The 25,766-nt window shown below is 32.6% G+C and overlaps 4 protein-coding genes across 4 annotated transcripts; 2 read left to right on the top strand and 2 right to left on the bottom strand.

The window, feature by feature from the left end:
* Positions 1–6,981: 6,981 nt before the first annotated feature.
* Positions 6,982–14,164, top strand: LOC146941119 (metal transporter Nramp6.1-like). The gene is made up of 12 exons (XM_085754908.1): positions 6,982–7,151; positions 7,311–7,389; positions 7,708–7,748; positions 7,872–7,950; positions 8,351–8,455; positions 9,188–9,297; positions 12,071–12,252; positions 12,407–12,651; positions 12,761–12,865; positions 12,968–13,099; positions 13,197–13,292; positions 13,389–14,164. The coding sequence occupies exons 8-12, from the start codon at positions 12,475–12,477 to the stop codon at positions 13,731–13,733; spliced, it is 855 nt and encodes a 284-aa protein (XP_085611034.1). The 5' UTR covers positions 6,982–7,151; positions 7,311–7,389; positions 7,708–7,748; positions 7,872–7,950; positions 8,351–8,455; positions 9,188–9,297; positions 12,071–12,252; positions 12,407–12,474; the 3' UTR covers positions 13,734–14,164.
* LOC146941120 (metal transporter Nramp7.2-like) lies at positions 7,041–12,313 on the top strand. The gene is made up of 7 exons (XM_085749927.1): positions 7,041–7,151; positions 7,311–7,389; positions 7,708–7,748; positions 7,872–7,950; positions 8,351–8,455; positions 9,188–9,297; positions 12,071–12,313. Exons 1-7 carry the CDS (start codon positions 7,041–7,043, stop codon positions 12,311–12,313), a joined length of 768 nt encoding a protein of 255 aa, XP_085606053.1.
* A 151-nt stretch (positions 14,165–14,315) lies between the features above and the next one.
* On the bottom strand, positions 14,316–16,917 carry LOC146941118 (proteasome assembly chaperone-like protein). The gene is made up of 7 exons (XM_085754909.1): positions 16,714–16,917; positions 16,556–16,603; positions 16,432–16,478; positions 15,125–15,191; positions 14,992–15,035; positions 14,722–14,779; positions 14,316–14,633 (listed from the first exon to the last, which is right to left on the bottom strand). The coding sequence occupies exons 1-7, from the start codon at positions 16,789–16,791 to the stop codon at positions 14,583–14,585; spliced, it is 393 nt and encodes a 130-aa protein (XP_085611035.1). The 5' UTR covers positions 16,792–16,917; the 3' UTR covers positions 14,316–14,582.
* Positions 16,918–18,101: 1,184 nt separating this feature from the next.
* SWI3C (SWITCH/sucrose nonfermenting 3C) lies at positions 18,102–25,010 on the bottom strand. Its single transcript, XM_085754907.1, is given in 10 exon segments — positions 18,102–18,916; positions 19,130–19,314; positions 19,425–19,498; positions 20,208–20,329; positions 20,674–20,747; positions 21,004–21,367; positions 23,358–23,723; positions 23,725–23,894; positions 24,167–24,679; positions 24,807–25,010. Coding segments are annotated over 10 exon segments (2,349 nt in total). The 5' UTR covers positions 24,826–25,010; the 3' UTR covers positions 18,102–18,454.
* Between the last annotated feature and the right edge of the window lie 756 nt (positions 25,011–25,766).

The raw sequence follows: 25,766 nt of genomic DNA, 5'->3' as shown, positions 1-25,766 counted from the left end.
CTCGTGAAAATGAGTTGCAATTTAGTATCATTCATTGACTTTTGGTGCCATGATGCATTTGTTTCTATCTCTCTCTTAACCACTTATTCTTTCTCATTTAAATCATTTATTTTAAGCATTTGCCCATCATTCTCTCTTATCTAAAATAAATTAAAGACATCAATGACACCAAAGGCCAATGACACTCAAATATTTCGCCATGAAACTAGTATGAAATTATGCTCAACTAAAGAGCTTATGAATAGTTCAAAGAGGTGAAAGTCAACACTCAGGGCTTATGAATATTTCAACAACTTTGCTACTCCCTCCGTCCCGAATAACCGACCCATTTTCTAAAAAAAAGTGTCCCAAAATAACCGACTCATTTCAATTTTCAATACAACTTTCATCATTCCCAATACAATATATTCCACTTTCCCCTTTATTTATACATTTTTCTTAATATGTGTGAAAAATAAAATTGTGTCAATTAAATTGGGACGGAGGTAGTATATGATACGAAATATATAACTACGACCTGCACACGATAAAGGTGGGTTGTGATTTATATTTTTGAAAAAAATAAAAGCTAAAATAAAAACCCAATTCAATGGCTATATTATAAATAATTCAATGGATATAATACTTTCGTGCTTTTCGTCTGACAGCCACGTACCAAGCAACTTTTCCCATATTTCAATTATACTTATTACCAGGGTCGTCCTATGAAATAGGAGGCTCGACTCTCTATTTAAAATAGACCCCAATAAAATAATAACGCATTTTTTTGTAGCTAAGCTTTATTAAAAAATCAGAATCGAAAGGATTCTAAACATGAAACGAAATACAAAAAAAAATTAAGTGAAAGAGAGGTAGAATTTACTAACGGCATCGTTTGGATTTGTCACTTATCCGTTGTGGGAAAGGGAAAAACGAATGGTTTATGTGAAAAAGAAATGATTGTTGTGATTCTTTCAATGAAATAGGTTTTCAAATAGATCGCTTAAGTGATTATATAAATTTGGGGTGGTTTGATAGTACTAGATTTATGATAGGAGAACTGAAGTCTAGAAAAAACTCAAACGTGTAAAGAAGTAACACATATATTTTTTATTTAAGTGGGGGTGGGTATTTTTTCGAGGCCCATAGCTTTTGGAGGCCCGGCTTGATTGAGCACCTTGCACTCCCTCAAGGTCGGGCTCGCGTATTACTCACTCCGTCTCAAAATAATTGACATTTTTACAACAAAAATTTATCCTAAAATAATTGATTTTTTTCAATTTTCAATACAACTTTAATTATTTTGTTTAAATTGTACTCTCTAATTAATATTGTTTGCATCACTCTCAATTCAATATCTTTTATTTTTCATTTATACAATTTTTTAAATATGTGTGAAATGATCAAGTAGGTCAATTATTTTTGAACAGAGGGAGTACTACTAAGGTTCTACTCCTACACAGTATTGATTTTTTTTAATTGTGCCTTCTGATTAACAGTGTTTGTATCACTTCCAATTCAACATCTACTTTATTTTATAGAAAATGTTTGACGTCATTCTTCATCAAACCACATGAATAGATTTAACAATAATGAAATTTTTGGTCTTTTTACTTTACTGAATCACAAGAAATTTTACTTAATTACGCCTGTGAAATACTCCTTCCGTTCCATAATATAAGCAAAAAAACTTATTTTCTTTGTCCCAAAATATAAGCAAAAAAGACAAATTTTTATCCTATTTAATCTTGTTTTTTTAAAAAATCCATTTTCCAAGAAAAACTTTTGTTTATTATCATAAAATTAAATGCAAATTACATTCAATTTTCTCTCTCTTTCATTTTTTCCATAACCAATAGCCAATGAAAATTGTTTTTACATCTTTCAATAAAACTTTTTCCAAAGAAAACACAAAAAACTATGCTCCAAATTCTTATGTTTTAGTTTTTTTAATAAGTGTGATTTTTCTTTTTTTTTTTACTTATAATTTAGGACGGAGGAAGTACCTGTTATGATAACATGAGATTTTATACTTAAATTGGAGTTTGCATCAAAACAAACAAATAGAATTTAAATTGTAATATAAATCAAAACAAATTGATAAATTTCACAAAGACTTGGGTAAATATCGATTCTCTCTTTCATTTATATAATTTACTTAATATGTGTGAAATGATCAAGTGTATTAATTATTTTGGGATTTAACGAACGAATTCTTCCCATCAACTTTTTGTTTTTGTTTTTGTTGTGATAGTGCCGGCACCTTTATTAAAAGGGGAAATTGCACTCACCTCCCCTGAGGTTTCATTGAATGGCACGAGACACCCCCTCTAGTTTTAAATTAGACATTCACCTCCCTTGTGGTTAACACCGTTGGTCAAATAAACTTCGAAGGAAAAGAAAAAACGAAATGTTCCCTTGCAATTCGGTTCTATGAATTTCAACCATGTCCTAGCTTTCGTTTTTCTCACCAAGGCAGCAAAACCTCTCTCAATTTTGTAACTATGCTTTTATGGCATTGTCAATCCTACCCATTTGTGAGCTGCAACTTTCCTTTTTTATTGTTATGTCTTTCTTTATGCTTTCTGCTATATGCGCATTTGTGACACAAATTAACCGGCCAAATTGTTTTATATTGGAGAAGCAACTTATTAATAGTTTGATGTGACAACAATTGTGGTATGGCATCCATTTGCAACAATCAACAACCCACTAATTCGAGGAAATAATCGAAACTTGGATATGAATATCCATTTGTTCCCGTAATAACAATAAGAAACCAAACTTAACAATAGTGTGCCGGTTATTTTTTTGTATGAATATCCGTTTGTTCCTATGATGTTACCTATTTCAACAAAGGACATGTCCAAACGAAAACAATAGGGAAACCCAATTAGGGATGCTGCAAAATTCAAGAAAAAACATGAAATATTAGAGAAACCGATACAACTATTATAGAAGAAAAGAGGAATAAGTCAGTTGAGAGAAATAATTCAAGAAAGAAAGAAAGAAATATGTAGAGAGCCTCGGGCGAGTGGGAACATGCCAATGAACTTTAACGGACAACAAACAGCGTTAAACAAAAGAGGGAGGTAATTGTCAATTGAAAAATTAATTAGGGGAGGTAAGTGATTAATTTAAAACTAGAAGGGGTGTTTGTGACATTCAATGAAACTTCGAGGGAGGTGAGTGTAATTTCCCCTTATTAAAATGATAAATAACAAATGCCAAACTGCACCATAGAAGCCATAGAAACATGCACTTTGCAGGCCGCTACCTCAATTATATAATTCAACAATAATTTTATGGCTTAAGCCCTGCGAATCATCAACCTAGATAATTATTTTATATTGTTTTGCTTTCATATTTACTTATCAATAGATCCAATACACCTTTCCAAAACAATTGGATTGATATATATATTATCAAACATGATTATATCCTAAAAGAAAACATTATTATGGAAGAAGAAAAAAATCAAACATGATTATGAAAATGACAACAACTTTGCAATGAAAGGAATCTAAGAGGCAATTAATCGCTTTGTTTTTTGTTCACGAAAACGACTCTTAGACAAACGTTATGATCATAATCAAATGCCTTTTTTTAAGATAATTAATCACATATTGATATTGTCCGATTCTACTACTTATTAATAATTTGATAGTAGTTCCTTAAAAAAATTGATAATGAACTTGAGAGTTCACTACAAATGGTATCTCCTAAAAGAAAATAGGGGTGTTTTGGATTATGATTCTAGGAGATTTTAAAAGACTATTTTATCATGAAAAAGTTGTGGTATTCAATCAATTCTCTTTCCAACTTAAAAAAGTCTTGTGGTATTCAATCAAGAATTTTTGTCATTTAAAAAAATCTTGTGGTATTCAATCAAGACTTTTTATCACTTAAAAAAGTCTTGTGATATTTATTATTAAAATCATTCAAATTTTGAAGGATTGTTTAATAAATTGGATTTTGATGAATTTTGTGGGATTTTATAGTGAAATTTTAGCATGAAAAAGTCTTTCATGAAAATATGAGATTTCTTTAGATTGTTTTTTCTTTTAAGATTTTACTCTCTCTCACTCTCTTTTCCCTCCTCCCCTATCTATAAATCTCTCTCTTTCTCTCACTTCTCTCTCCCGCTCTCTCTCATTCTCTCATACTCCCACCCCCCCCCCCCCCTCCCCCTCTCATCTCTCCCTAAAAAAATAAAAAATAAATAAATAAAAGAGTCTGTGTTGAGAATATTGTGAAAGAGGGTGTGTTTTGATCATTTTTTTCAACGAGTCCTTAAAATTAATAAAATCTTTTGAAATTCAAATTGTAAATCTGGATAGTTTTTTAAAATCATCAAAGTCATTAAAATCCTGCAAAGTCTTTTAAAATCCTCAAGGCTTTAATTTTAAATGAAAATTATCCGTTAAAATCCTAATCCAATAAACCCCGAAAACTTTTCTATTTTAATTTTTTAGAATGTCCGTTTTTTTAACTTGTTAATTAAAACTTAGACAGTTTGGACTCTTAGTTAGTGGACCATTATGATAAAGAGAAGATGAAATATATGCAATCGTGTACTTGACCAAAATGTTTGAGCTCCGGCCGGCCATTAGACTACTTGACGAAAAAAGAAAAAAATAAAATTTAATAAATAAAAATACGGTTTTCGCTAATTCTTTCAATTTTTAGTAAAATTTCTTTATCAATTGATATTAGAATTATAAATCACATTACCGTCATACCCGATCAACTAAACCAAAATTTAGTATTACCAAAAATGCAAGCTCAAATATGTATAGTTTCATTATTAGTAAAATATTTTTTATCCTTTCAAAAATATTATTAGTAAATTATTTTTTATATAAATATTATATAGTTGTTTTATTTATTAATTTGGTAAAAATATCAACTTTTTTTGTTTTGTCAAAAAAAAAATATCAACTTTTTTTATATAAAAATACTCTTAAAGGAAAGAAAAAGCTTATTTTCTCCCTTATAACATTTATTTCTTTTTGTACTCCAAGTGATAATATCAAGGATATTTTGTTAATAAAATGATTAGGGAAAATTCGGAGGGTTCTTAGTAAAAAAAAGTACAAAGAAATTTATTAAAAGAGATTTATATTTATGAACAAAGATATTATAAGCAAAGTACTTCTCTTGGTCCTCGTGAGCTTAGCTCAGTTGGTATGAGCAATGCATAAAATATGCAAGGTCGGGGTTCGAACCTCGGCCACCACCAAAAAAAAAAAAGTACTTCTCTTGAGATTTTTTGTTTTTTATTTGGGTCGTCAAGTAGACTATTTATCTATCATTTTTTTTAATTTCATTCCTATGTAATTTCCTATATATATATTATACACCTAATGAGCTAGTTCTTTATTTAAAAAATGATTTGATTCATGTTAGGATACAAAAAATACACTATCAACTAAAGTCACACGTATAAATTGTGATGGTGATTTATAGACTTTGTAATTTGGTTTTTAAATAGACAATGTATAAAAATTAAACTTTTTAAAAAATACATTAACTACTTTCTTTTGTCCGTTATACTATTATCTTATGAATTATTTTACACTTACGTTAAAACCTTTATTAATCAAAACTATTTTTTGGTTTGTGCAAAACAACTTAAGAAATAAATATATAGAAACAGATGAAGTAATATTTAAGTAGATAAATTTTTGTCAAAAAAAAAGTAGATAATTATTATAAGCAGTGTATTTAATTTAAGTAAATAATTAAAACGAAATCCAGTTATAAATGTAGTAAGAGAAAAGCACGTTCCTGAAGAAAAAAAATGGTCAAAAAAGAATATCCTAATTTTATAAGCAATTTCTTTTTTTAATCAATTTCTTAATTATTAAAAGGACATCAAATTAAATAAAAATAAGTATGCTTATTTGTACTTTTAGTGTCTCAATCAATTATGCAAGTCCTTAGGTTCCAATTGTATGAATTCGGTCCCCCACGTATAAAATAATTTTGTCTCCCGTGGCTTAGCAAATTTCGATTGATAAGAATAATACGTAATATATGTAAAGTACGGGGTTCAAACCTCGTACACCACCCAAATAATTACAATAACATTTAATTATTAGCCACAAAAGCATATGTTGCCAACATTGATCTTAGTCTCCTTACAATTTTTTTTATTGAATTTAGTCTTTTTTTGTGACCGAGGTTTGAACCCCAAAACTTACATATATTATGTATTGCCTCTACCAACTAAGATAAACTTGAGATAAACTCACGAGGATATATTGAACTTAATCTGACACTGAATTAAACAGCCTTGGCAAAATGATGTAAGGAAGGTCGTTAAATGAAGCTATTAATCAAAGTCACCATTGGTCAGATGTCTGCATGTCAAAATGACTTATGCCAAGACCAACTCACATCCATGCATATTGACATGCTGAAATTAAAAATTATACGGTTAATAGCAAAATATACGATTGTAACAATTGGAACACCTGAAGACCCAACTCACACAATCAAAAGACTAAAATTGCACAACCGTAAGAGGACCAAATTGCAATTAACTCAAATAAAATAAAATAAAACATTAACGAGATCTTTATTAAAAAAAACAGAAATATAGTGATATATCCTTTTCTTTTTCTTTTCTTTTTGCTAATAGTGATATATCTTAAATGCCTAATGGAATTGCCGTGGAGATTTATTGATATATAACAGGAATGGTTCTATGTACTGTAGGTATTATTTATTTATTTTCCGAAGAAGACTCCTATAGTAATTAAAATAAATAAATGTCTACATACACACGATATATAATTTGGTTTTATTGAAGATAGTGACATGCGACGTGCCCCATCCCTTAATAGGCATGAAAATGGAACTCTTTTGTGTCCAAATGCCAAATTAATTTAACTAACAAGTTATTCAATTAAGTGGTCTTCAATATTAAAAAAATTAAATAAAACTTGCGTGTGTACACTATAGCTATATATACTATAGCTAACTCATTCTTTCATCATTCACATAGTGATCATCAAGTGGAAGAGTTAGAGAGAAATTAAGAGTGAATAGTAAACATGGCACATCAAGAAGTGAATAATGGTAGCAACAACCGTATAGTAGCCGTTAATGTGACCCCTTCTGGCACACCTCCTTATAACCATGATGATTCCTCAAAGCAAGATCAGGTACTATAGAATGCATTTTTCAGCTCTAACAAATTATTAATCCCTAATTAAGTTAAAGTCTACTTTTTTTTTGGAGTTATTCCGTTTGGAACTAATATTGTACATTGACTCTTTACTAACTTGATGTATTTGATAAACTTGATCCATTGATGAAAACAGAAACCAGGATGGAAGAAGTTCTTGGCATATGTAGGTCCTGGTTTTCTTGTCTCCTTGGCCTACCTTGATCCCGGAAATAGTAATTTTCTCTATCTCTATGTGTGTCATATTATATACACTATCCGGTCACTATTATAATCAAAAATCTATATTTTAGATTCATTCAATTAATGATGTATATGGTGCTTAATATAAACCACATACATCATTTAATGAATGAATTTAAATGTTGTTGATTTTTGCTTATAATAGTGTTCAGAGGGTGTATATTTTTTCTTTCAAAAAATTTAATTCTTCTTTAATTTTTTTATCAGTGCAGAATTAGAGACATATTTTTGTCTTTAAATTTTGTTTTTAGTTCAATATTTTTTTACTTACATATTTGTCATTTTTGCAGTGGAAACTGATTTGCAAGCTGGAGCTAACCACGGATATGAGGTAAAACAATTAGACAACAAACTACACCAAAAATAATTATATTGATATTTTAAGTGAAATAATATTATTGAAATCCATTGAAAAATAATAATAATTGAAATATAATGTTTCTGATGTATTCAGTTGCTGTGGATCATACTTATTGGACTCATATTTGCCTGCATAATTCAATCATTGGCTGCAAATCTTGGAGTGTGCACTGGTAAGACCTCAATTTTGGTTGTGTTGTAGTTGCATAAACATATAAAATTTTGATGTCACAGTCTAGATTACATTCGCAAACTTCTTTAGTGATATATTTTATTAAATATTTGAAAATTAAATTTATTCTATTAGAATCATGCAATAAATAAACAAATAAATATAAAACCTTACAAAGTTGGGCGATATCATGCCATATCATAGTATATTCATATATCCAAGTCTCTATCCTAAGTTAGTTAATCAAATAATAATATTGGATTATGTCTAAAAAAAACACTTTTCCTATCTAAAATAGTTTTCACAAGAACAAAAGCTCAAATAGGAAACGTGGGGCATCTATGTAAGACATTATCTATGATATTACCATTATTTGATATTTGTTGTTCAAATTTTGACAGGAAAGCACCTTTCAGAAATTTGTAAAGCTGAGTACCCATGGTTTGTGAAATACTGCTTATGGATATTAGCAGAACTTGCTGTCATAGCTGCAGACATACCTGAAGGTGCTAATTCCTTTTTCTGTTGTTCATCACCTTGTTTTTTCCTTTATAATCAAAACCATTAAATTTAACTCATCAATAAAACACAATACATTTTTTTACATACACTAAAAAAAAAGCTCATTTTTTATATATACAATACATTTTAATTTCATCACCTTGCCATTTATTTACATGTACATCACATTATTTTATATTTCATAAAAAAATTACAATTTTTATATGAATATTCAAAATAAATATTTATGTGAATTTAATTTAAATATACTAAAAGGAAAATACATTTTTTATATGTATTTTAGTCATTTACATGGTCAATTCTAAAAATATTGACACCATCAAACACACATGCACGCGCATCACGTATATTGAAGTTTAAGTTTGAACGGTTAGTTTTATATCGGCTAGAAATTCATGTGCATGCATGCACACGCACACACATATATTAAAATTCAAGCATGAATGGTTAGCCTCACATCAAGGAAAAATATTGGATGTCAAGATTTAGTTTTGAACGTTTAGCCCGCATGCACGCATCCATATTAAAATATTGGATGTCCTGATACTCCCCAACATTATATGATAGTGTTCATAAAACACATATATCATATATGATTGTAATATTTTGAAACTAAAACTTTTTACTGTGAATGATTGTGTATGATTTTTTTTTTTTTATATTCCTATTTATCCTCTTCTATATATACACTAATGTTATAAAATTGATCGTGGCAGTGATTGGGACTGCCTTTGCACTAAACATACTATTCCACATCCCTGTATGGGGAGGGGTTCTGTTGACTGGGTGCAGCACTCTCTTGTTTTTGGGTCTACAAAGATTTGGGGTAATTAATTTATCTTTTTGTAATAACTATATGAAATGTGAATTAAATAAAATAGGGTCATGTTAACTTACTGTGCCCTAAGAGCACATGTTAAGCAATCCTAAAATATAAATATTTCATTAACATTTGTGCATTCAATTAATTAAAAGTCAACAAATTAAATGCAATACACAAATTCTAATAAAAAGTTTCTACATTTGACTCATTAACTTGTGCCTTGAGGGCACAAGTTAACATTTCCCAATAAAATAACATATCTCTTCTTTTGATTTTTCCTTTTCATGGTTTCTAGCTTTTCGATCCGACTTCTACTATTTTGATGTAATGTATCTTTCCTGTCTTTAATGCCCTTGAATGCATCCTTGAAGAGAGGTCATATAGGTCATGGCCAAACCATAGCTTATCATTTTGGAATTCCGATATTAAATACTCCCTCGGTCTCTTTTTTTTATGGTGGATTCACAGAGTGAGGGTTCAATTAAGTCATAAATAGGTGTACCACTTATTTTGACCATTAGATTAAATTAGTCTATATGATATCATTAGTTACCGCCACACTCAATCCCATCTCATGTTTCCTCTATCTATCCACATTCTCTCTCTCTCCTAGCATGTTCCTCTATTGCTGCTACACGACATGCACAATGGCTTCCTCTAATTCATCAACACAGTTTATTGCCAAAATCCCCATTTCATTCCAACATTTTTTCATTTAAAATTTCTTTCATTTCTTAAAATTTTGCACAAAATTTTGTTGATTATTCATAATGTGTTAGGTTAATTTCTGTCATGTTTCTTCCCATGTGAAACTTGAAAATTAAAAATTACAGAATATGGAATCAAATTCATTTGGTTGAAAGACAACAATGAAAGGTGCATGAACTTCCTCAAAATTTAGAAGAAACAAGATCCCATAAAAAAAAACACAATAGTGTAAGGAGCATGAAAAAGGTGTTGGCCAAAAAGTTGTTCTTTAAGATTTGAACAGTGACAAATGCCCATAAGGTTGTGGCCATGTAATTGGAATTCAATTCCATATGTAATTGGAATCAATTCCATTTTAATAAAAAGCGTATAGTTCTGTATTGATGATTGCAAATAGAAGTTTAAGAAGATGGGAGATGGTGGTTTCCTATTTCATTTATACAGAGATCTGAATGAAAAGGGTGGGGGAGGCAGAGAACCACCGTGACAAAATGGTGGGAAGGGACGATAAGGGGGATAGAGAAAAAAGAATTTGTTGGGTGCAATCTAGTGTGGCTAACACATTATACAATCTCATTAGTCCTTTCATCTAATGGCTTTTAAAGATGGTCCACCCATATTTTAGGTGAGGGACTTAAGTGAACCCTCACCTTAGATTCCACCCTCTTTTTATATGAGTTGTTTAAAAAAAACACAGGTATTAAAAAAAATTGTTGGAGTAACAAAATTGTCTCAAATGTATGTGACTATTACTAGATTATCCTTAATTAAATATATATTTAATGTTAACTTTTCATATATCAAGACAAATTGATAATGTAATAAGGTGTACTATATTTTCAAAAAAAAAAAGTAATATCTAGAAATTTGTATATGATCTTATATTTAGGGACAAAACTTTTTTTATAAATTACTCCCATAAAAAGGGACGGGAGTGTCGGGACACCTTTTAAGCATTCTTTTTTTTGTGGTGGTCGGGGTTTGAACCACGAATCTTGCATATATTATGCATTGTCCATACCAACCGAGTTAAACTCACGTGGACACCGTTTAAGCATTCTAAATCAATACTAAATTATTCTTAAAAAAAATGTCAAATACTTCAATTTCCAATACAATAAATACACATATTTTCATAAAAACATATTTAAAGAGGGAATGGATTCTCTCAGATGTATTTTTCTCTATTTTTTCCAATTGATACGTCTCAACCACACACACAATATCATGATTCTTTATAATTTAATATCTTCTTCTCTCTCTCATATTTAATGGTGTAGATGTAAAATGGAGAAAAATGGAGAGAATTCTACTTGAGAGAATTCATTCCCTTAAACAATATCTCATGATACTCGTCAACATTTTCCTAAACATATTAATTATTGTCTTTAATGTCCACTTGGATGCTCCCTTGAAGAGAGGTCATATAGGTCATGGTCAAACTATAAATTATATTTTGAAATTCTGATATTAAATCATTATTATTTTTTAACAATCAATGGTTTTTAATCATTGTTTTGTGTTCTTTCCGTGAGCTTAACTTAACCGGTAGAGATATTGTAATATGTAAAAGTTGGGGTTCGAGCATCGATTTCTCACTTATTTGAGTAAATTTCTAGTCACCGTGTTACTTGACAAAAAAAATCAATTTTTTTCCTTTCTCTTTGGTGTGTTAACCCTAAAGGGAAACGCGATACGGTAATCCGAGTTCGGATGAAAAATAAGTAAAATTTAATCAAAAATTATTTCATCAAGAATCGAACTCATATTTTTTAAAATATTCCATCCTTTAATGTAGCTCATTAATATATTAGTTGTTATGTTACAATTTTCTCCCTCGCTAGTGTTTGATTTGAACCCCATTACATTGACTATTTTAATCCTTAGTTCAAAAAAGCCGAGCTATCTACCCTCTCATCAATATTTACTTTGAAAGTATATCAAAATTAAATTATTGTTAATCTTTTTCAATTACAAAATAGTTGAACTCTAGAGAATACAAATGCACTTAATTGCATTGTTAGTGATCTCTTAACTTCTACTTTTTGGGATGTTTGGGCATATACAGGTGAGGAAGTTGGAACTGCTGATTTCAATTCTAGTATTTGTAATGGCTGCATGTTTCTTTGGTGAATTGAGCTATGTAAAACCCCCTGCTAAAGGAGTAATTGAGGGAATGTTTGTTCCCAAACTCAGCGGAAATGGTGCTGTAGGCGATGCTATTGCCCTTTTGGGTGCCCTTATCATGCCGTATATATATTCTTCCTCCTCTTTTCTTTTACTTAAATTTAACACACACTTTTCTGCGTGAACTCAATAAATAAAGTTACAATTAACCTAATTTTACATTAAATTCGATTCAAATGTTATCCTTGCTGATTTTTTTCCTAACAAAATTTTGCAGGCACAATCTTTTCCTCCACTCTGCTCTAGTGCTATCTCGAAAAATACCCGGGACTAAGCGTGGCATCAATGATGCATGCAGATACTTTCTCATTGAAAGTGGTTTCGCTTCTGTTTGTTGCATTTCTAATCAATGTTGCAATGATTTCTGTGACTGGCACTGTTTGCAAAGCTAAGGATATTTCTGGAGAGAATGCTGATCGTTGCAATGATATTACCCTTAACTCTGCTTCTTTCCTTCTCCAGGTTCTAATTTAGTTCACTTTGCAACTATTATGGTCAAAGCATGATATTAAGTTTAATCCTAATTAAGCAACTATTTACATCTTACGTGTTTAATTTTAATGTCCATTAGAATGTGTTAGGACGTTCAAGCTCAACTATTTATGCCATAGCATTGCTAGCCTCAGGACAAAGTTCTGCCATCACTGGAACCTATGCAGGCCAGTTTATCATGCAGGTTATTTCATAATATCACTAAATACTAAGCAACACTTAAAAACTTAAAAGTTTTAGTATAAGGTGTTGTTAAACTTGGGTTTTTGTTTGGTTGTTGCTATAGGGTTTCTTGGACTTAAAGATGAAAAAATGGATAAGGAACTTGGTGACTAGGATTGTTGCCATAGCACCAAGTCTAGTTGTATCTATCATTGGTGGTTCTTCTGGAGCTGGAAGACTCATTATCATTGCATCGGTTTGTATATTCTAGAATTTGCCATTCTCCCTTCCTTCTGCGTATGTGTACATATTGGACATTATGCAGATAAACTAATTAAAATTGTTTTTTGCAGATGATACTTTCTTTTGAGCTTCCATTCGCTTTAATTCCACTCCTTAAGTTTAGCAGCAGCAGGACCAAGATGGGACCTCACAAGAATTCTATCATTGTAAGTTACCCTATTTCCTTGTACTATAAAGTGGTCACTGCCCATTAAGCTAAAGCCTTTGAAATAAGCCAAAAATGTGACATAATTTTGGTGCAGATCATTATCATCTCATGGATACTGGGTTTGGGAATCATTGGAATCAATGTGTACTACCTCATTACTGCTTTTGTGGGTTGGATAATTCATAACAGTCTACCAAAGGTGGCAAATGTGTTCATCGGGCTTATTGTGTTTCCTCTAATGGCACTGTATATCGTCTCAGTTATCTATCTAACATTCAGAAAAGACACTGTTGTAACGTTTGTGGAGGTTAAGGATGACCCAGCAATGCAAACCCACGTGGAAAAGGGGTTCGTAAACGATGGTCAGTTAGAGTTGAGTTATACTCCTTATAGAGAAGATTTAGCTGATATCACTCGACCAGAGGGACCTAGGTTGTGAGTCAAATGCAGCACCAACTTCACATTGCTTTCAAGTCATTTTAGAGAGCAAAGAGAATCTAAGGATGGCTAACTCTCAAAATGAATGTGTACTACTGTAAAATTTTGTTAAGTTTCATTATTTCTATGTTACTGCATAGGTTTAAAAGAAAACTAGATTGGCATAAACCCCAAAATGGTCTTCAAATTTCTACAATAATCCACTCCCCAAATAATAGATAGCTGTCAGTGTTTCCATTGAAGTCGAAGGCACAAGTGAAGAGAATATCTTGTATCCCGTACTCGGTGTATATCCGACATTATTTCTGAGAATGTTACCTTTGTTCCTTTTCTTCTGTTTTTTCTACCTTGTAATCAGGATGATAAAATGCAGGACACTGCATTAATAAAATCCTCACTGTTTCTATGTTAATTAGCAAAGAATTCAGTTAATTTTTTTCTGCATACATGTTTTTGACAAGCAACGCTTAATATTAAGAAATTGTTATAAATATGACCAAGTGACATCAAAGTCCAATCACTGCTTTGAGTCGTCAAATGCAATCACAATAAATTAATGAGTAGTTAAAAATAAGATATTAACTTAAGTTTGCATAACATGATAACAATAATTAAATACTTCAATCTGTCACAGCTAAAGTAGAAAATGAGATTAAGTTGCAGTAATAAAAGTAAATTGGTTACTATAATCTGAAAGTGCCACAGGTCAATACAATTAGATTTACTGTCGAACAAACAATATTAAGTAGAAAAATAATCAGCACATGGTAATCAAATATTACTTCGCAACTCCACCTATGCGCATTCCGGCATACTAAAATCTGAATTTTGAACTTTCATCATCAATTCATTACCACAGCCTCTTGTCAATCACAGCAGAAACAATGCCTTTCAATGTCTCCTGCATAACATTGGTATATGGGTAAGACTTCTTAACTATTTTTTCCTTTTCATTACCAGTAAAGAAGAACAAATCAGCTAAAATGTACCACAGAATGGTCTTTAAGCCCAAGTGAGAGCACCAATGGCCTAGAGACGCCAGACAAACTGCAAATCAGAAATTGGATGGTTAACATGGTTTCCGAAAACGATTTACTAAATTATACAACCGCAAGGTTCATGGCTGAGTTAAAGTATTGCTTTCGAGCGATCTTTCAAATATATATTATTAATTTAGACCAAAAGATACCATAACGAAATTGAAAACTCCAGAAATATTTATAATTGGATAGTTTTTCTTAACAAGAAAGAATACCTACGTCATATGCTCAATCAGCTGGCGTGCACATGCCACTAACATTGGCTGCAACAAAGCATTTCGTAAACAAAAACCCAAAACTTCCAAGGAAATGATCAAAGAAAACAAATGAATGCAAGTATAGGCAAGTTTACCTCATCTCGTTTGCCAAATAAAACAGAAACATTGAATGTTGGGCTAATTGACATCCCTTCCTCCTTCCTGGCATTGAAAAGACAAATGTGTACAATATAAGCATCATTAGTTTCAAAGTAAATTGTGATGTGGAATTTCAAACTCTCTAAACTCCTAGTTCCCACAACCCACAACAGCTTTTCCATGCCTAGGTTTCACATTCAAACATGGCTACAGCGGCGAAGCTAGTAATTTTTTTACGAGGGGGCCAAATATAAAGAAGAAATAAAAAATATTTTACAAACTTATATGTTAACCCTTTTTTTTTTGTGAACACTAATATATTAAACTTAATCGATAAGTAAAATAAGTTCACAATATTTTTTACTTATATTTAATGAGACAACAACAAAGAAAATAAAAGCTAACAATAGTTATTTGTAAAAGATGAGCTCTATGGAGTTTTAAGAAGACAAATTTATCCATATTTGACACTAAACTAAATAAATTATCAATTTTTATTAATATAATATCTCTTTTAACCAACAAAATTGTTTGGAGTAGCTAAATAATATATTTATGGGGTAGCTATATATAAAACTTTTGCTAGTTATTCAAGATTTTTTTTTTCTCTTGGGGTAGCCAATGCTACCCCATCCCTTTGAAGCCCTTCGCCCCTGCATGGCTATATGGGAAAGTCCCCGGTACTCATCATGATTGATAGTGAAACGAGCTATTATTTCATAGCTTGGTTGAAGTTTAGTGAAACCATTAGGATTGAATGTATACCCAATAACTCCTGTCAATATTTGAGCATGATATTATAGAATATTTTTACTTAGGCCATGTTTGGATAAAGAGCTTAATATAATCATTTATCATATCAGTCCTTATGTATAAGCTATTTCAATAACAAAAGATAAAATAAAAGTCAAAATGTTTTCATATAAGCTATAAGTTGTTTTTCTAAGTTATCCTAAAAAGCTTATGGAAATAAGCTAAAAACAACTTATAGAAATGTGATAAACTATTTTAAAAAGCTATTCCAAATAGTCACACAAATACTTACGCCGGTAGATACAATAATAACAAACAAGCCTTATCCAACTAAGTGGGGTACGCTACATGGATCAAATTACGTCATAATGTTCTATCATAAACTATAATAAGCTAAAATAAGTTAATCCAAATAGACCCTTATTCAAGTTAAGTGGGGTGGGTGTAATTTTAGGTGTGGTATAGTTGGAAACCTTAGTCCTTAGGAAATGTGAAATTTAAGAATTTCTGAAAGTATATAAAAGAAATAGCAGAGAATTGAGATGCAAACCTGGCATGGAGTATAGTCCCCATAGCTCCTATTTGAGTAGCAACAACCTGAAAGTAGTGAGAAAATTAAGAATTGTTGCAATAAAAACATAGATGCATGTACATATCCAACAACCCTGACTCACCATAAAATGATCTTCATAACTGGAAATGATGATATCAGTTTTGTTTCCCTGAGAAGTAAAGCAAATTAACCAACATGAATGATAATAGTTTTGAATATCAATATTAACCTAATCCTATTCCAAACAATGAAGAAGAAAAGAGTGAGAGGCGCACATACCTTGATTTCAAGAGAGAAATTGAGTTGGGTAACCGGGAATTTTGGGGATGAAGAAGCGACGTTATCGTCTATGTTCATTGCTTCTTTTCAATGGAACTCGCTTTCACGGCCTCGCGTTGCTTTGCAGTTTGCACTTGCAGTAAACTAAACTATAAGGCAGCCACTACTCCTTTATTTCGTACAAATAAAAAACCTGCTCTATTCTGTTTGCCTTTTTTTTATGTATTTATTTACTTCACTTCCAAAATTGATTCATAGCAAGTTGTTTCTTTAGTATTTTAAAAAAGTCAGTTTAAAAAATGCTTATGTGTCTCATTAGAAATCATTGTTAAAGAATAGAATATAGTAAAACCATTTTAAAATTAATATTAATATAATCAACCTTTTAAAAGTGTGAAAAATGTTATTTTTAATACAAAATTTATTTATTTTATTTCTTAACAAGTGTCCCGTAAATATTAGATAACATGATCCTTTTAACAAATATCATAATAACTTTTTCGAACTACTGTACTTTTGAAGATATGGTGTTTTGGTATCATTATACAAAGTTCATATACCTATTAAGCAAACATACATCATTCAATTATGTTAGATTGCACCATGATTTCCACCTAACTAAAACAAACAAATTCGATGATAGAGATCACAATCTCACAATTTAAGTACCTTGAATCTATCATGCTAAGGGATGAATATCTACAAACATGAACCAATCCAAACAAAGGGGATGGAATAGAATTTATTTTTTATGTTCTATGTATTATGTAATGTAATGTAATTTATTTATTTTTTTATTCAAAAAAAAAATGTTATTGCATACGCGCACAACATTATAATAACAAGCAATTACACAAGATAATCATTAACGATAAAGTTGAGATCTTGACAAAAAAAATAAAAATAGATAAAGTTGAGATTACCTCCATTGAAGAGATGATAACATATACCCTGAATTAATCTAAACATGTATATTTTTTCTATCTTAAACCACTATAGTTCTCAAAAAGATGAAACTCTAGTCATCCAAAATTCAATCGAAAAGTAGGTAAAATCTAGTTAAAGATTGATATGGTCAAGATTTAAACTCGGATTTTTCAAAACAATTATCCTGAACCAAATCACTTGATTAATTTGCTTTATATTTTGTTTTATTAAAACATATATTCCCGCTAATGATGAGTTGTCCCGGCAAAGAATAATAAAAAAGTTTCGAAGGAAAGAAATAAAAACTATAAAACAAAGTGGAAAAATTTAATTTGAATTGTATCAGAGGACATAGGGTTTAAATTTTCTTGAACTTATTTGGTGACAATTGACATACCCTCACTAGAATCAGAAAACTGTCCACGAGAGAAACCGCAACATAAAAGCATAATAACCAAGCATTGACAATACTATACAACAGCACAGGTGGCGGAGATGTCCCCATAGCCTTTTCATTTTTTCATCCAAGTAGTTGGATTTGTATGCAATCTAACTAAACAAGATTTGTGACACTTAAAACAATAAATTTTCATCGTGCCTATAGTCAACATGAAAGTAACTAAAACTATAGAATATCAAATGCTAATTATTTCCTTTTAAACAACAGTTTCACAATCAACTGCAAACAATTACAGGCTCAATAAGCTAAAAACCTTCTCGGCACATCCACCGAATCTCCGCTTCAACTTCTGAAATCAATGACCAAATAAAACTGCACCATTGAAGTTCCAAAACTTATATCTACTCCCCCTAATTATCCTAAACCAGAATTAGTTCCTGACACAGGCCTCAACAATGGATGATTGGTACCAGGCTGCACATTACTAGGGGCATTGAACATGGGAGCTGAAGAAGCTGATTGTGATTGTTGTATCATAGATAGGGGCAACCTTTGCCCCAACCCAAACATTGAAGGTCTTTGGGCAAAGGACATGTGTGGATGAACTGGCTGGTTGTTACCATACCCTGAGATGCTGGGCTGTGAGGGAGAAGCAGAGATCATTTGTTGCCTATTATTGCCATTACTAGCCATTGAAGGACCAACACCTGATGCATTCATTGCAGGTGTAGTTCCTGCAGTTCCAAAACGTGCTGATATAACGCGGGTGCGTTCTGCAGCAAACCTCTGTTTTGCTCTTTCCACTTGCTCGCATTCCTTCATCAACAATGTTTCAATTTCTGCAAACTGTTTCAGCTTCAATTCCAATCTTTTCAACTGTCAACAACAGCAAGCCACAAAAACAAGTTAAAAGTCAAAATACTAGCTCTGCACCTGATTTTGAGTTTTCTCCAATTGTTTTAATTTACCGAATTCTGCAAAAAATGTTTAACTGCTGCCTATACGTACATGCATACATCAGATAGAAGTAGAAAGAAAAAAATGAAGTATATGTCAACTGAAACTGAAGTCAAGAAATAACAGTTGTACCTGATGGTTAATTATATTAGCACATAATCTCTGGATTTCTCGTTCTTCGTGATCGGCAAACAATTTAGCTTTCATTGCTGCAGCAGAGAGGCCTGCTTTTGCTGCATCTTTAACTTTTTCAGCAGAGAGTGGGGTTGTCCTACCCTCACTTTGATCCCGCGAACAAGGTGCTTTTGCCTTATCCTCTGAAATCAAAAGCAGCACTTGTCAGGAAGAAAATAACATTCCGTGTCACATTGGATGTTGGTCCATGATAGTATATCAGCTATATTAAAAAGTAGCAACTATAACTGACCATTATGATTATTTGAAATTGCAGTTTCTCCTCGAGAGCCACCATCTCTAGAATGTGTGCTTTCTGGATTTGTCCTTCATGGGTAAAAGTCATTAATGTTTAGTACAAAATTCATAAACTAGCAACCACAAATACAACAGTTCAACTAGTGTTTGATTTTCGCACTCTACTAAGGCTTTGTTTGCGAGTTTGGAGGGGAAGGGAGGGGAGGGTTTTGGAAAAAAGGATGGAGTGAGTGGAAGAAATAGAGTGGTACATTGGGAGGGGAGGGCTTTGAGGGGTTAATTTTTCTTCATAAAACAAAACCCTCCTCATTTGGGGGAACTAAAAAATTGCATTGGAGGAGGGTTTTGGGGGTTTTGGAGTGAATTCTTCAAATTTATTCTACGTTGCTATATATTAAAAATATATGAATCATAAGCATTAGTTTATCATTCTCTAAAAAAACACTTTCAAAGAAAAATGTGAAAGATTTCTCCATTTCCCTCGATATTTCTCACCCCCAAAGCCCTTCCTTCCCCTACCCTCTAAACTCTCAAACAAAGCCTAAAGGAATAGGGCAGACACAACCTAATATATGTTTTCTTCCTTTTATCTCTTTAGGGGGTCTTCCAGGTAAGGTTTAATCATATTGTATGAAATTTCTTTTAATAGAAAACAAATCTAATAAGAAAGAGAAAGAGAGGAGTAATAAAGTAGAAGATAGGATATGTACAAAAAAGGAGGAACAGCCCAGGAAAAATTCTTCGCCCAATAAAACTGCATGTGATTTGGCAATCTTACCTATTATCATGTCCTGATGATTCAGTCTGGGAGCCAGTATTATCCTCCGACATTACTGATAATGCCGCGTGAGCACAAGAAGCTGCTACTCTTGGTCCAACCGCAGAGGCTAAAAAGGCAACCTTTAGAAAACATCAACCAAAGCCACATGTATAAGAATCTCATCAAAACAACTGTAAAATATACAAGACATCTTAATTTGCTCTAAATACATTTTATTGTCAGCATATCACCCTTTTAAAGCTTATGATAAGCAAGCATGGTGATCATTTGCTCCTTCACAGAAAAGCAATACTTTAAGAAATAAGTTTTAGTTTTAAAAGTTACATAAAAACTCAGTAAATAAGTTAAGAACAAGATGCTAAGTGCAGTACTGATAACCATGCTAGTCTTGTTTATAAATTTGTTTTATAATAACATTTCTTAATAAAATAATAACTTAGGAATATCGTTTGTAGTCACCCACCAGAGCCATAACAGGATTTCCAGAATTGGCAAAAGGCAGGCGGCTGTCGGAATCTCTGATTTGATGTACAGGACCTGTGAGAGCATGGATAGTAAATCAAAACCATATCACAACAATTTGGTTTAAGAATAATGCTAAAAACACAATTTTTGTTACACACTTTTCAACACACTCTCATTCATTGGTTAAAATTCAAATGGGTCCTGCCAAATTTAAGTGGGACCCACATGATTTGGTGGGACACGTGAATTTTAACCAATAAAAGAAAAGGTGTTGGAAAGTGTGTGTTCCTAGCACTCCTTTGGTTTTATTTAAAAATACAGGACAGACCTGCCGAATCTCCGTTTGAGTAATGGTGTGATCTTCCATTATCATCTCTATTCATCACATTGGATGACACAGACATGCTTGGAACATTGATATTTTCCAATTTTCCATCTTCCATGGGTAGACGAAGAAAATGAAGAATGCATTGTGCTTTTGATTTGGTACCAACATGCTCAGCAATTTCATTCCAATTCTCATGGTAAATCTCCATTGCTTCAAGCAGCAACAAAGTTTCTTGATCAGTCCAACTTTCCCCATCTAGTTCACCATAATCCCTTGATGAGTCCACCCTTAAAAAATCTATACTTGAATGACCAACGACAAATTTTCCATCATGAAAACAATCAGTGCAGAGTAAAATATCAACCTGTAACATGCGAATGAGATATTGATTACATATGATGGAAAAGGATTAGAACACAGCAGAGTATCTAGATAAGAGGGAGAGGGAGTAGTATTTGTATTAATATGGGAAATAGAGGATGAATTCCTCAGTACAAGCAATGCAGCAGTAGTAAGCTATGGATGGAGTAATCTCCTTGGATGAAATGGAAAAATAACAGAAAAGATATTATGGCACTCCTAGAGTAGAAATGCCTCTTCTTCTACAGATGTGAGAATAATCCCACTTCTCAGTCCCTATTTTATTAATTCAGTTCAGGCATAGCACACCTTCCCATTCTGTTGTTCCCCTCTTTTATGCATCATTACACCTGATTCTCTATTTCCCTCTCCCAATCCCACGCTGCCACCTGCCCCGTTAATTATTTCTGCTTCATGCATTTTCTTTCCTACCTCCTTAACTGACATCTGTCCTTCCTGCGCCTCCACTACCTCTCATTCCATTCCTATTTTACCCCTTCTATATAAATGCTTGATGGGCCTATCATGTTCAAAGTTAATCTGCAGTAAAGTCATCATAATGAACCTATGATTTACAAATTATAGTACTATGCATCAGGTATAGATGTAGAGGAACACTTGATATAATAAACATGGTGGAATATAAGCTTAGGTGGTTTGGTCATGTAGAGAGAAGATCATATGAAGGATGGTCAGATCACTAGAGGCAAAGGAAGACCTAGAAAAACTACAAGAGAAACTATTAGGATAGATTTAGAGATTAATGAGTTGGACCGAAATATGGTTTATGATAGAACATTATGGCGTAATTTGATCCACGTAGCCGACCTCGCTTATATCCTATTATTGACTAATTACTAAGAAGTGACAACAAAGTTACTTCAAACATGAAATATTGATGTAATTTAAGTTCAACTTCTAAATTTTATAAATCCTTGCCAAAAACAGAAGCCTAAGAAAAACTAAAAGCCAGTAAAGAAGTTTATTTTCAGTCTATTCAGGGTTGGGTGATGGCTCTTGCGTGAAACTTGAGCATGGGTAGGATAAATTCCTTTCTGGAGGCTTTTCCCACATTTAAATTCTCTCTTAAGTCTCAACTATCCAAAACTCAACGACAAAGTGCTTTTATTCTTCTCAGGGTCGTGTGTTTCCTAAAACTTTTGACTTTTGCACGAACCTGACAGGTAGAGATATTGGTAAATTAGAATCTCTTCTACTTTTAACTGCACATATCTTCCCCGTTTCAGATATAAGAATATGACTCCTACTATCCTACAACTGCACATATCTGATATAAGAATGGTACAAAAAGAACCCTACTAAATACGACTCCAACAACAATAAGAACCCAATATGATGCCTTGCCTTTATCAAAAAAAGCACTTTCATTCCAGTGCTTTTCCCGTAAACTGGCTACTAAACTATTAGATACTGCAAACACAATAATTAAAGCAATTCAGTAACAGCTAACTGACTACTTGGGGATTGTTGTTGAAATAATACGTGAATATAATACACACACACCCGGATTAAAGATGAGCAACAATACAGTACTGGATCTAGATCCACCCTCGGATGACAAGCCAAACCCTATTTATTTTATCTTTTATTTTGTTTGTGTATTGAAGGAAGAATACAACATTTACACAACAAGCACTCGCATGCAATAGTAAGTAGTAACCCTTTTTTTGGATTTTTTATTTTAGTAACTGGTTTTAAAAGCAAGGGACTCGGTTGCTATTAATAGAAATCGTGAACTGCTAGTGCAGCTTTCAACAACATGAGGCTTATTCTCAGCAGTAATAATATGCACTGATCATTTAATGCAATGTTAACTGTCCATTTACCATAATCATGCAAGGTTATTGGGGGACATTCAAGAATTCATAAATCTTGTTCGTCTTTTCCTCCACCAAGTTACATAAATGACAAAAGCAAAGGAAAGCCCTACGGCCACGATATATTACTAAATTTAAAATAAAAATGCAGTGTACCTCTTTTTGAGACTGATAGTATACAGCAGGAAGAGGACAAGAACAATAATTGCAATGATTTTCAGACAGGTGCTCTCTTATTCTGCTGTCCAGATCAGGGACATCACCGCTATGCGTTGTCAACGGTGAATAAATTTCTTCTGCTTTGAGCTTACAGTTGGTCTTATCAAATTTAATCAAACTATCGATAGACTTCAAAGCCTCCGACGGCACACGGATCTCTCCACTAGTATCCTCCTTCAAGCAAGACACGGCATTTGGAGGCTCATGACTTGGTGTCCGAGCACAGTAATTTATAATTCCCCAATGATCAAGAAACCTAACAATTCGAGTCAAATCTTCATGACCAACCCCAACCTGCAATCCACCGGCAATCAGACGCAGTAATCCTCTTCCCCGGTTCCTCCATATATAGTGCAACAATATAATTCCTACATTCCATGTACTTCTCAGGAGTAAGATCCTGTGATTTCCCTGAAAAGAAATGCGGCACTGCTTGTCTCTCTAGCCGGTGTACTGTTCCAGGTGAAAACCAATCTGCTCATAGAAACTCCAAAAATAACATTAAATTAGGTCCAATTTGGATAAGATGCCTACCTATTCATGAGAGCTTCTCAATTAAATGTAAGTCCTTAACTTTATAAGTTACATTTATGGAATAATTGAGAAGCTACCGTTCAAAAAACCATAGTTGACACAAATTTCTATTGATATATTTTTCTTTCCATAAATATTTATAGAATTATCCAAACTAAATTTATAAATAAAACCAAACCATGCAACAGAGTGAAAGCAGAAATAGAGAGAACCTGAATGCATTGGAAGCACAAGAACCCTACTTCCAAAGCGTTTAACAACACCACGTCCTTCCAAAATCGGAGGCGGAGTGATAACATAAGAAGACTCAGCACGGTCCTGATCCAAAGCAAGACTATCAGAAGGAACAGCCGAAAGCGCTTGAAGCTGTCCATGTGAAACATTCTCCAGAAACGGAGGGTTCTGAAGCTGAGCTTTACTATCTCCCAACTCCATAGCTCGTTCAAGAGCAACAATTGCGGTTACAGAAGAGTGTGGACGATTGACAGCACGCTTAATTACCATGGGAAACTGCGAAATCTGAACAGCGTGATCAGAGAGAACTTCAATTTCTTGTTGAGGTTGAGAATTAGGGTGGTGTTGGTCGTCGGAATCGTAGTCGCGGTCGTGGTCTTCGTCGGCATTGGGATTTTCTTCGTCGTCTTCTTCTTCTTCCTCTTGAAGCTTCTGTTGACGCTGGTTGATTCGTGATTCTCTCTTCCGTTTCCTCCATTTGGCTCGGTTATCTGTGAAAATCAATAATAATAATAATAAAAATGAAAATTAAAAGAGAAATTGAAAATGAAACCCTAGGGTTAGCATTGCAGAGAAAGAGAGAAAAGAGTGAGGGTTTAAGAGAGAGGGAGAGAGTACCTGAAGGAGAAGCTGGCATGGCAAAAAATGAGAGAGAGATAGAAGGGGGTTTAAGAGAGAGAGATAGTGTGTGGGGTCGTTGATTGGCGCAAAGAGGGGATGATAATTGGGATTTGGAAATTGAAGGATCAGATCGAAGGGTGTTGTTGTCTCAGCCGTTTGTGTGATGTGTGATGGATGTAAAAAAGCATAGCTGGCTGGTTTGAAGCAAAACTTGTGTTGTGAGTTTGTTTGTTGATGTGCTTTGTTTGGTGGTGCGGTGCTGGTGGGGTGGGGGTGATGCCAGAATCATAACGGGGGTGTACCGTGAAATTTATGGTAACTATTCGTTTTGAGCGCGTGAAGGAAACGCAACATTCTTATTAGACGGTGCAATGTACGCGAATTTTCATTTTTTTTTTTGACTTTATCATTCTTTTTTATTTTTTTTACAATCTCTTTATTTTTTATTTATTTCAAAAATATAATATATAAAAAGTCAAAAAAGAAATATTATGTATTTATTTGGTAGTTTCTCCTCCTTTGTCTTTTTCCTTGTTTGATAAAATCACCCAAAAAAATTAGTAAAAAAAATAAAAAATTTGATTAAATTAGTTGGTTGAACCTAGAACCGATCAATTTGCCAAATGATTTTATATTAGTTGTAATTTAGTTCGTTGCGCAATAAACGTTGTTTGAATGAGTTAAATTGTAGTTTGTTAAAGCGAGATGGTTGGTAACTCAATTGATTTAAACTAAAGTTAAAGGAGTTGGAGGTCGGGTTTAACTCGGATGAAGGAGTAAAAAATATTAATCTAACAATTAATTATTAACATAATCTCTCTCTTGTATCTTTAAAAAAAATTGTGAAGTTTATTTTCAATATACTAAAATTATCATAAAATCTATTAATTATGATTTGGTTGCTATAATTATATCTTTGTTAACTCCTCTTTGTAAGTCCTCAAATTTAAATAGTAG

This window comes from Medicago sativa, chromosome 3 (genome assembly GCF_051527215.1).
Source record: "Medicago sativa cultivar Bolivia chromosome 3, Bolivia_mono, whole genome shotgun sequence".
Classification (NCBI taxonomy): Eukaryota; Viridiplantae; Streptophyta; class Magnoliopsida; order Fabales; family Fabaceae; genus Medicago; species Medicago sativa.
Note: the sequence above shows the minus strand (reverse complement) of the source record. Positions and strands in the feature narration are given on the sequence as shown.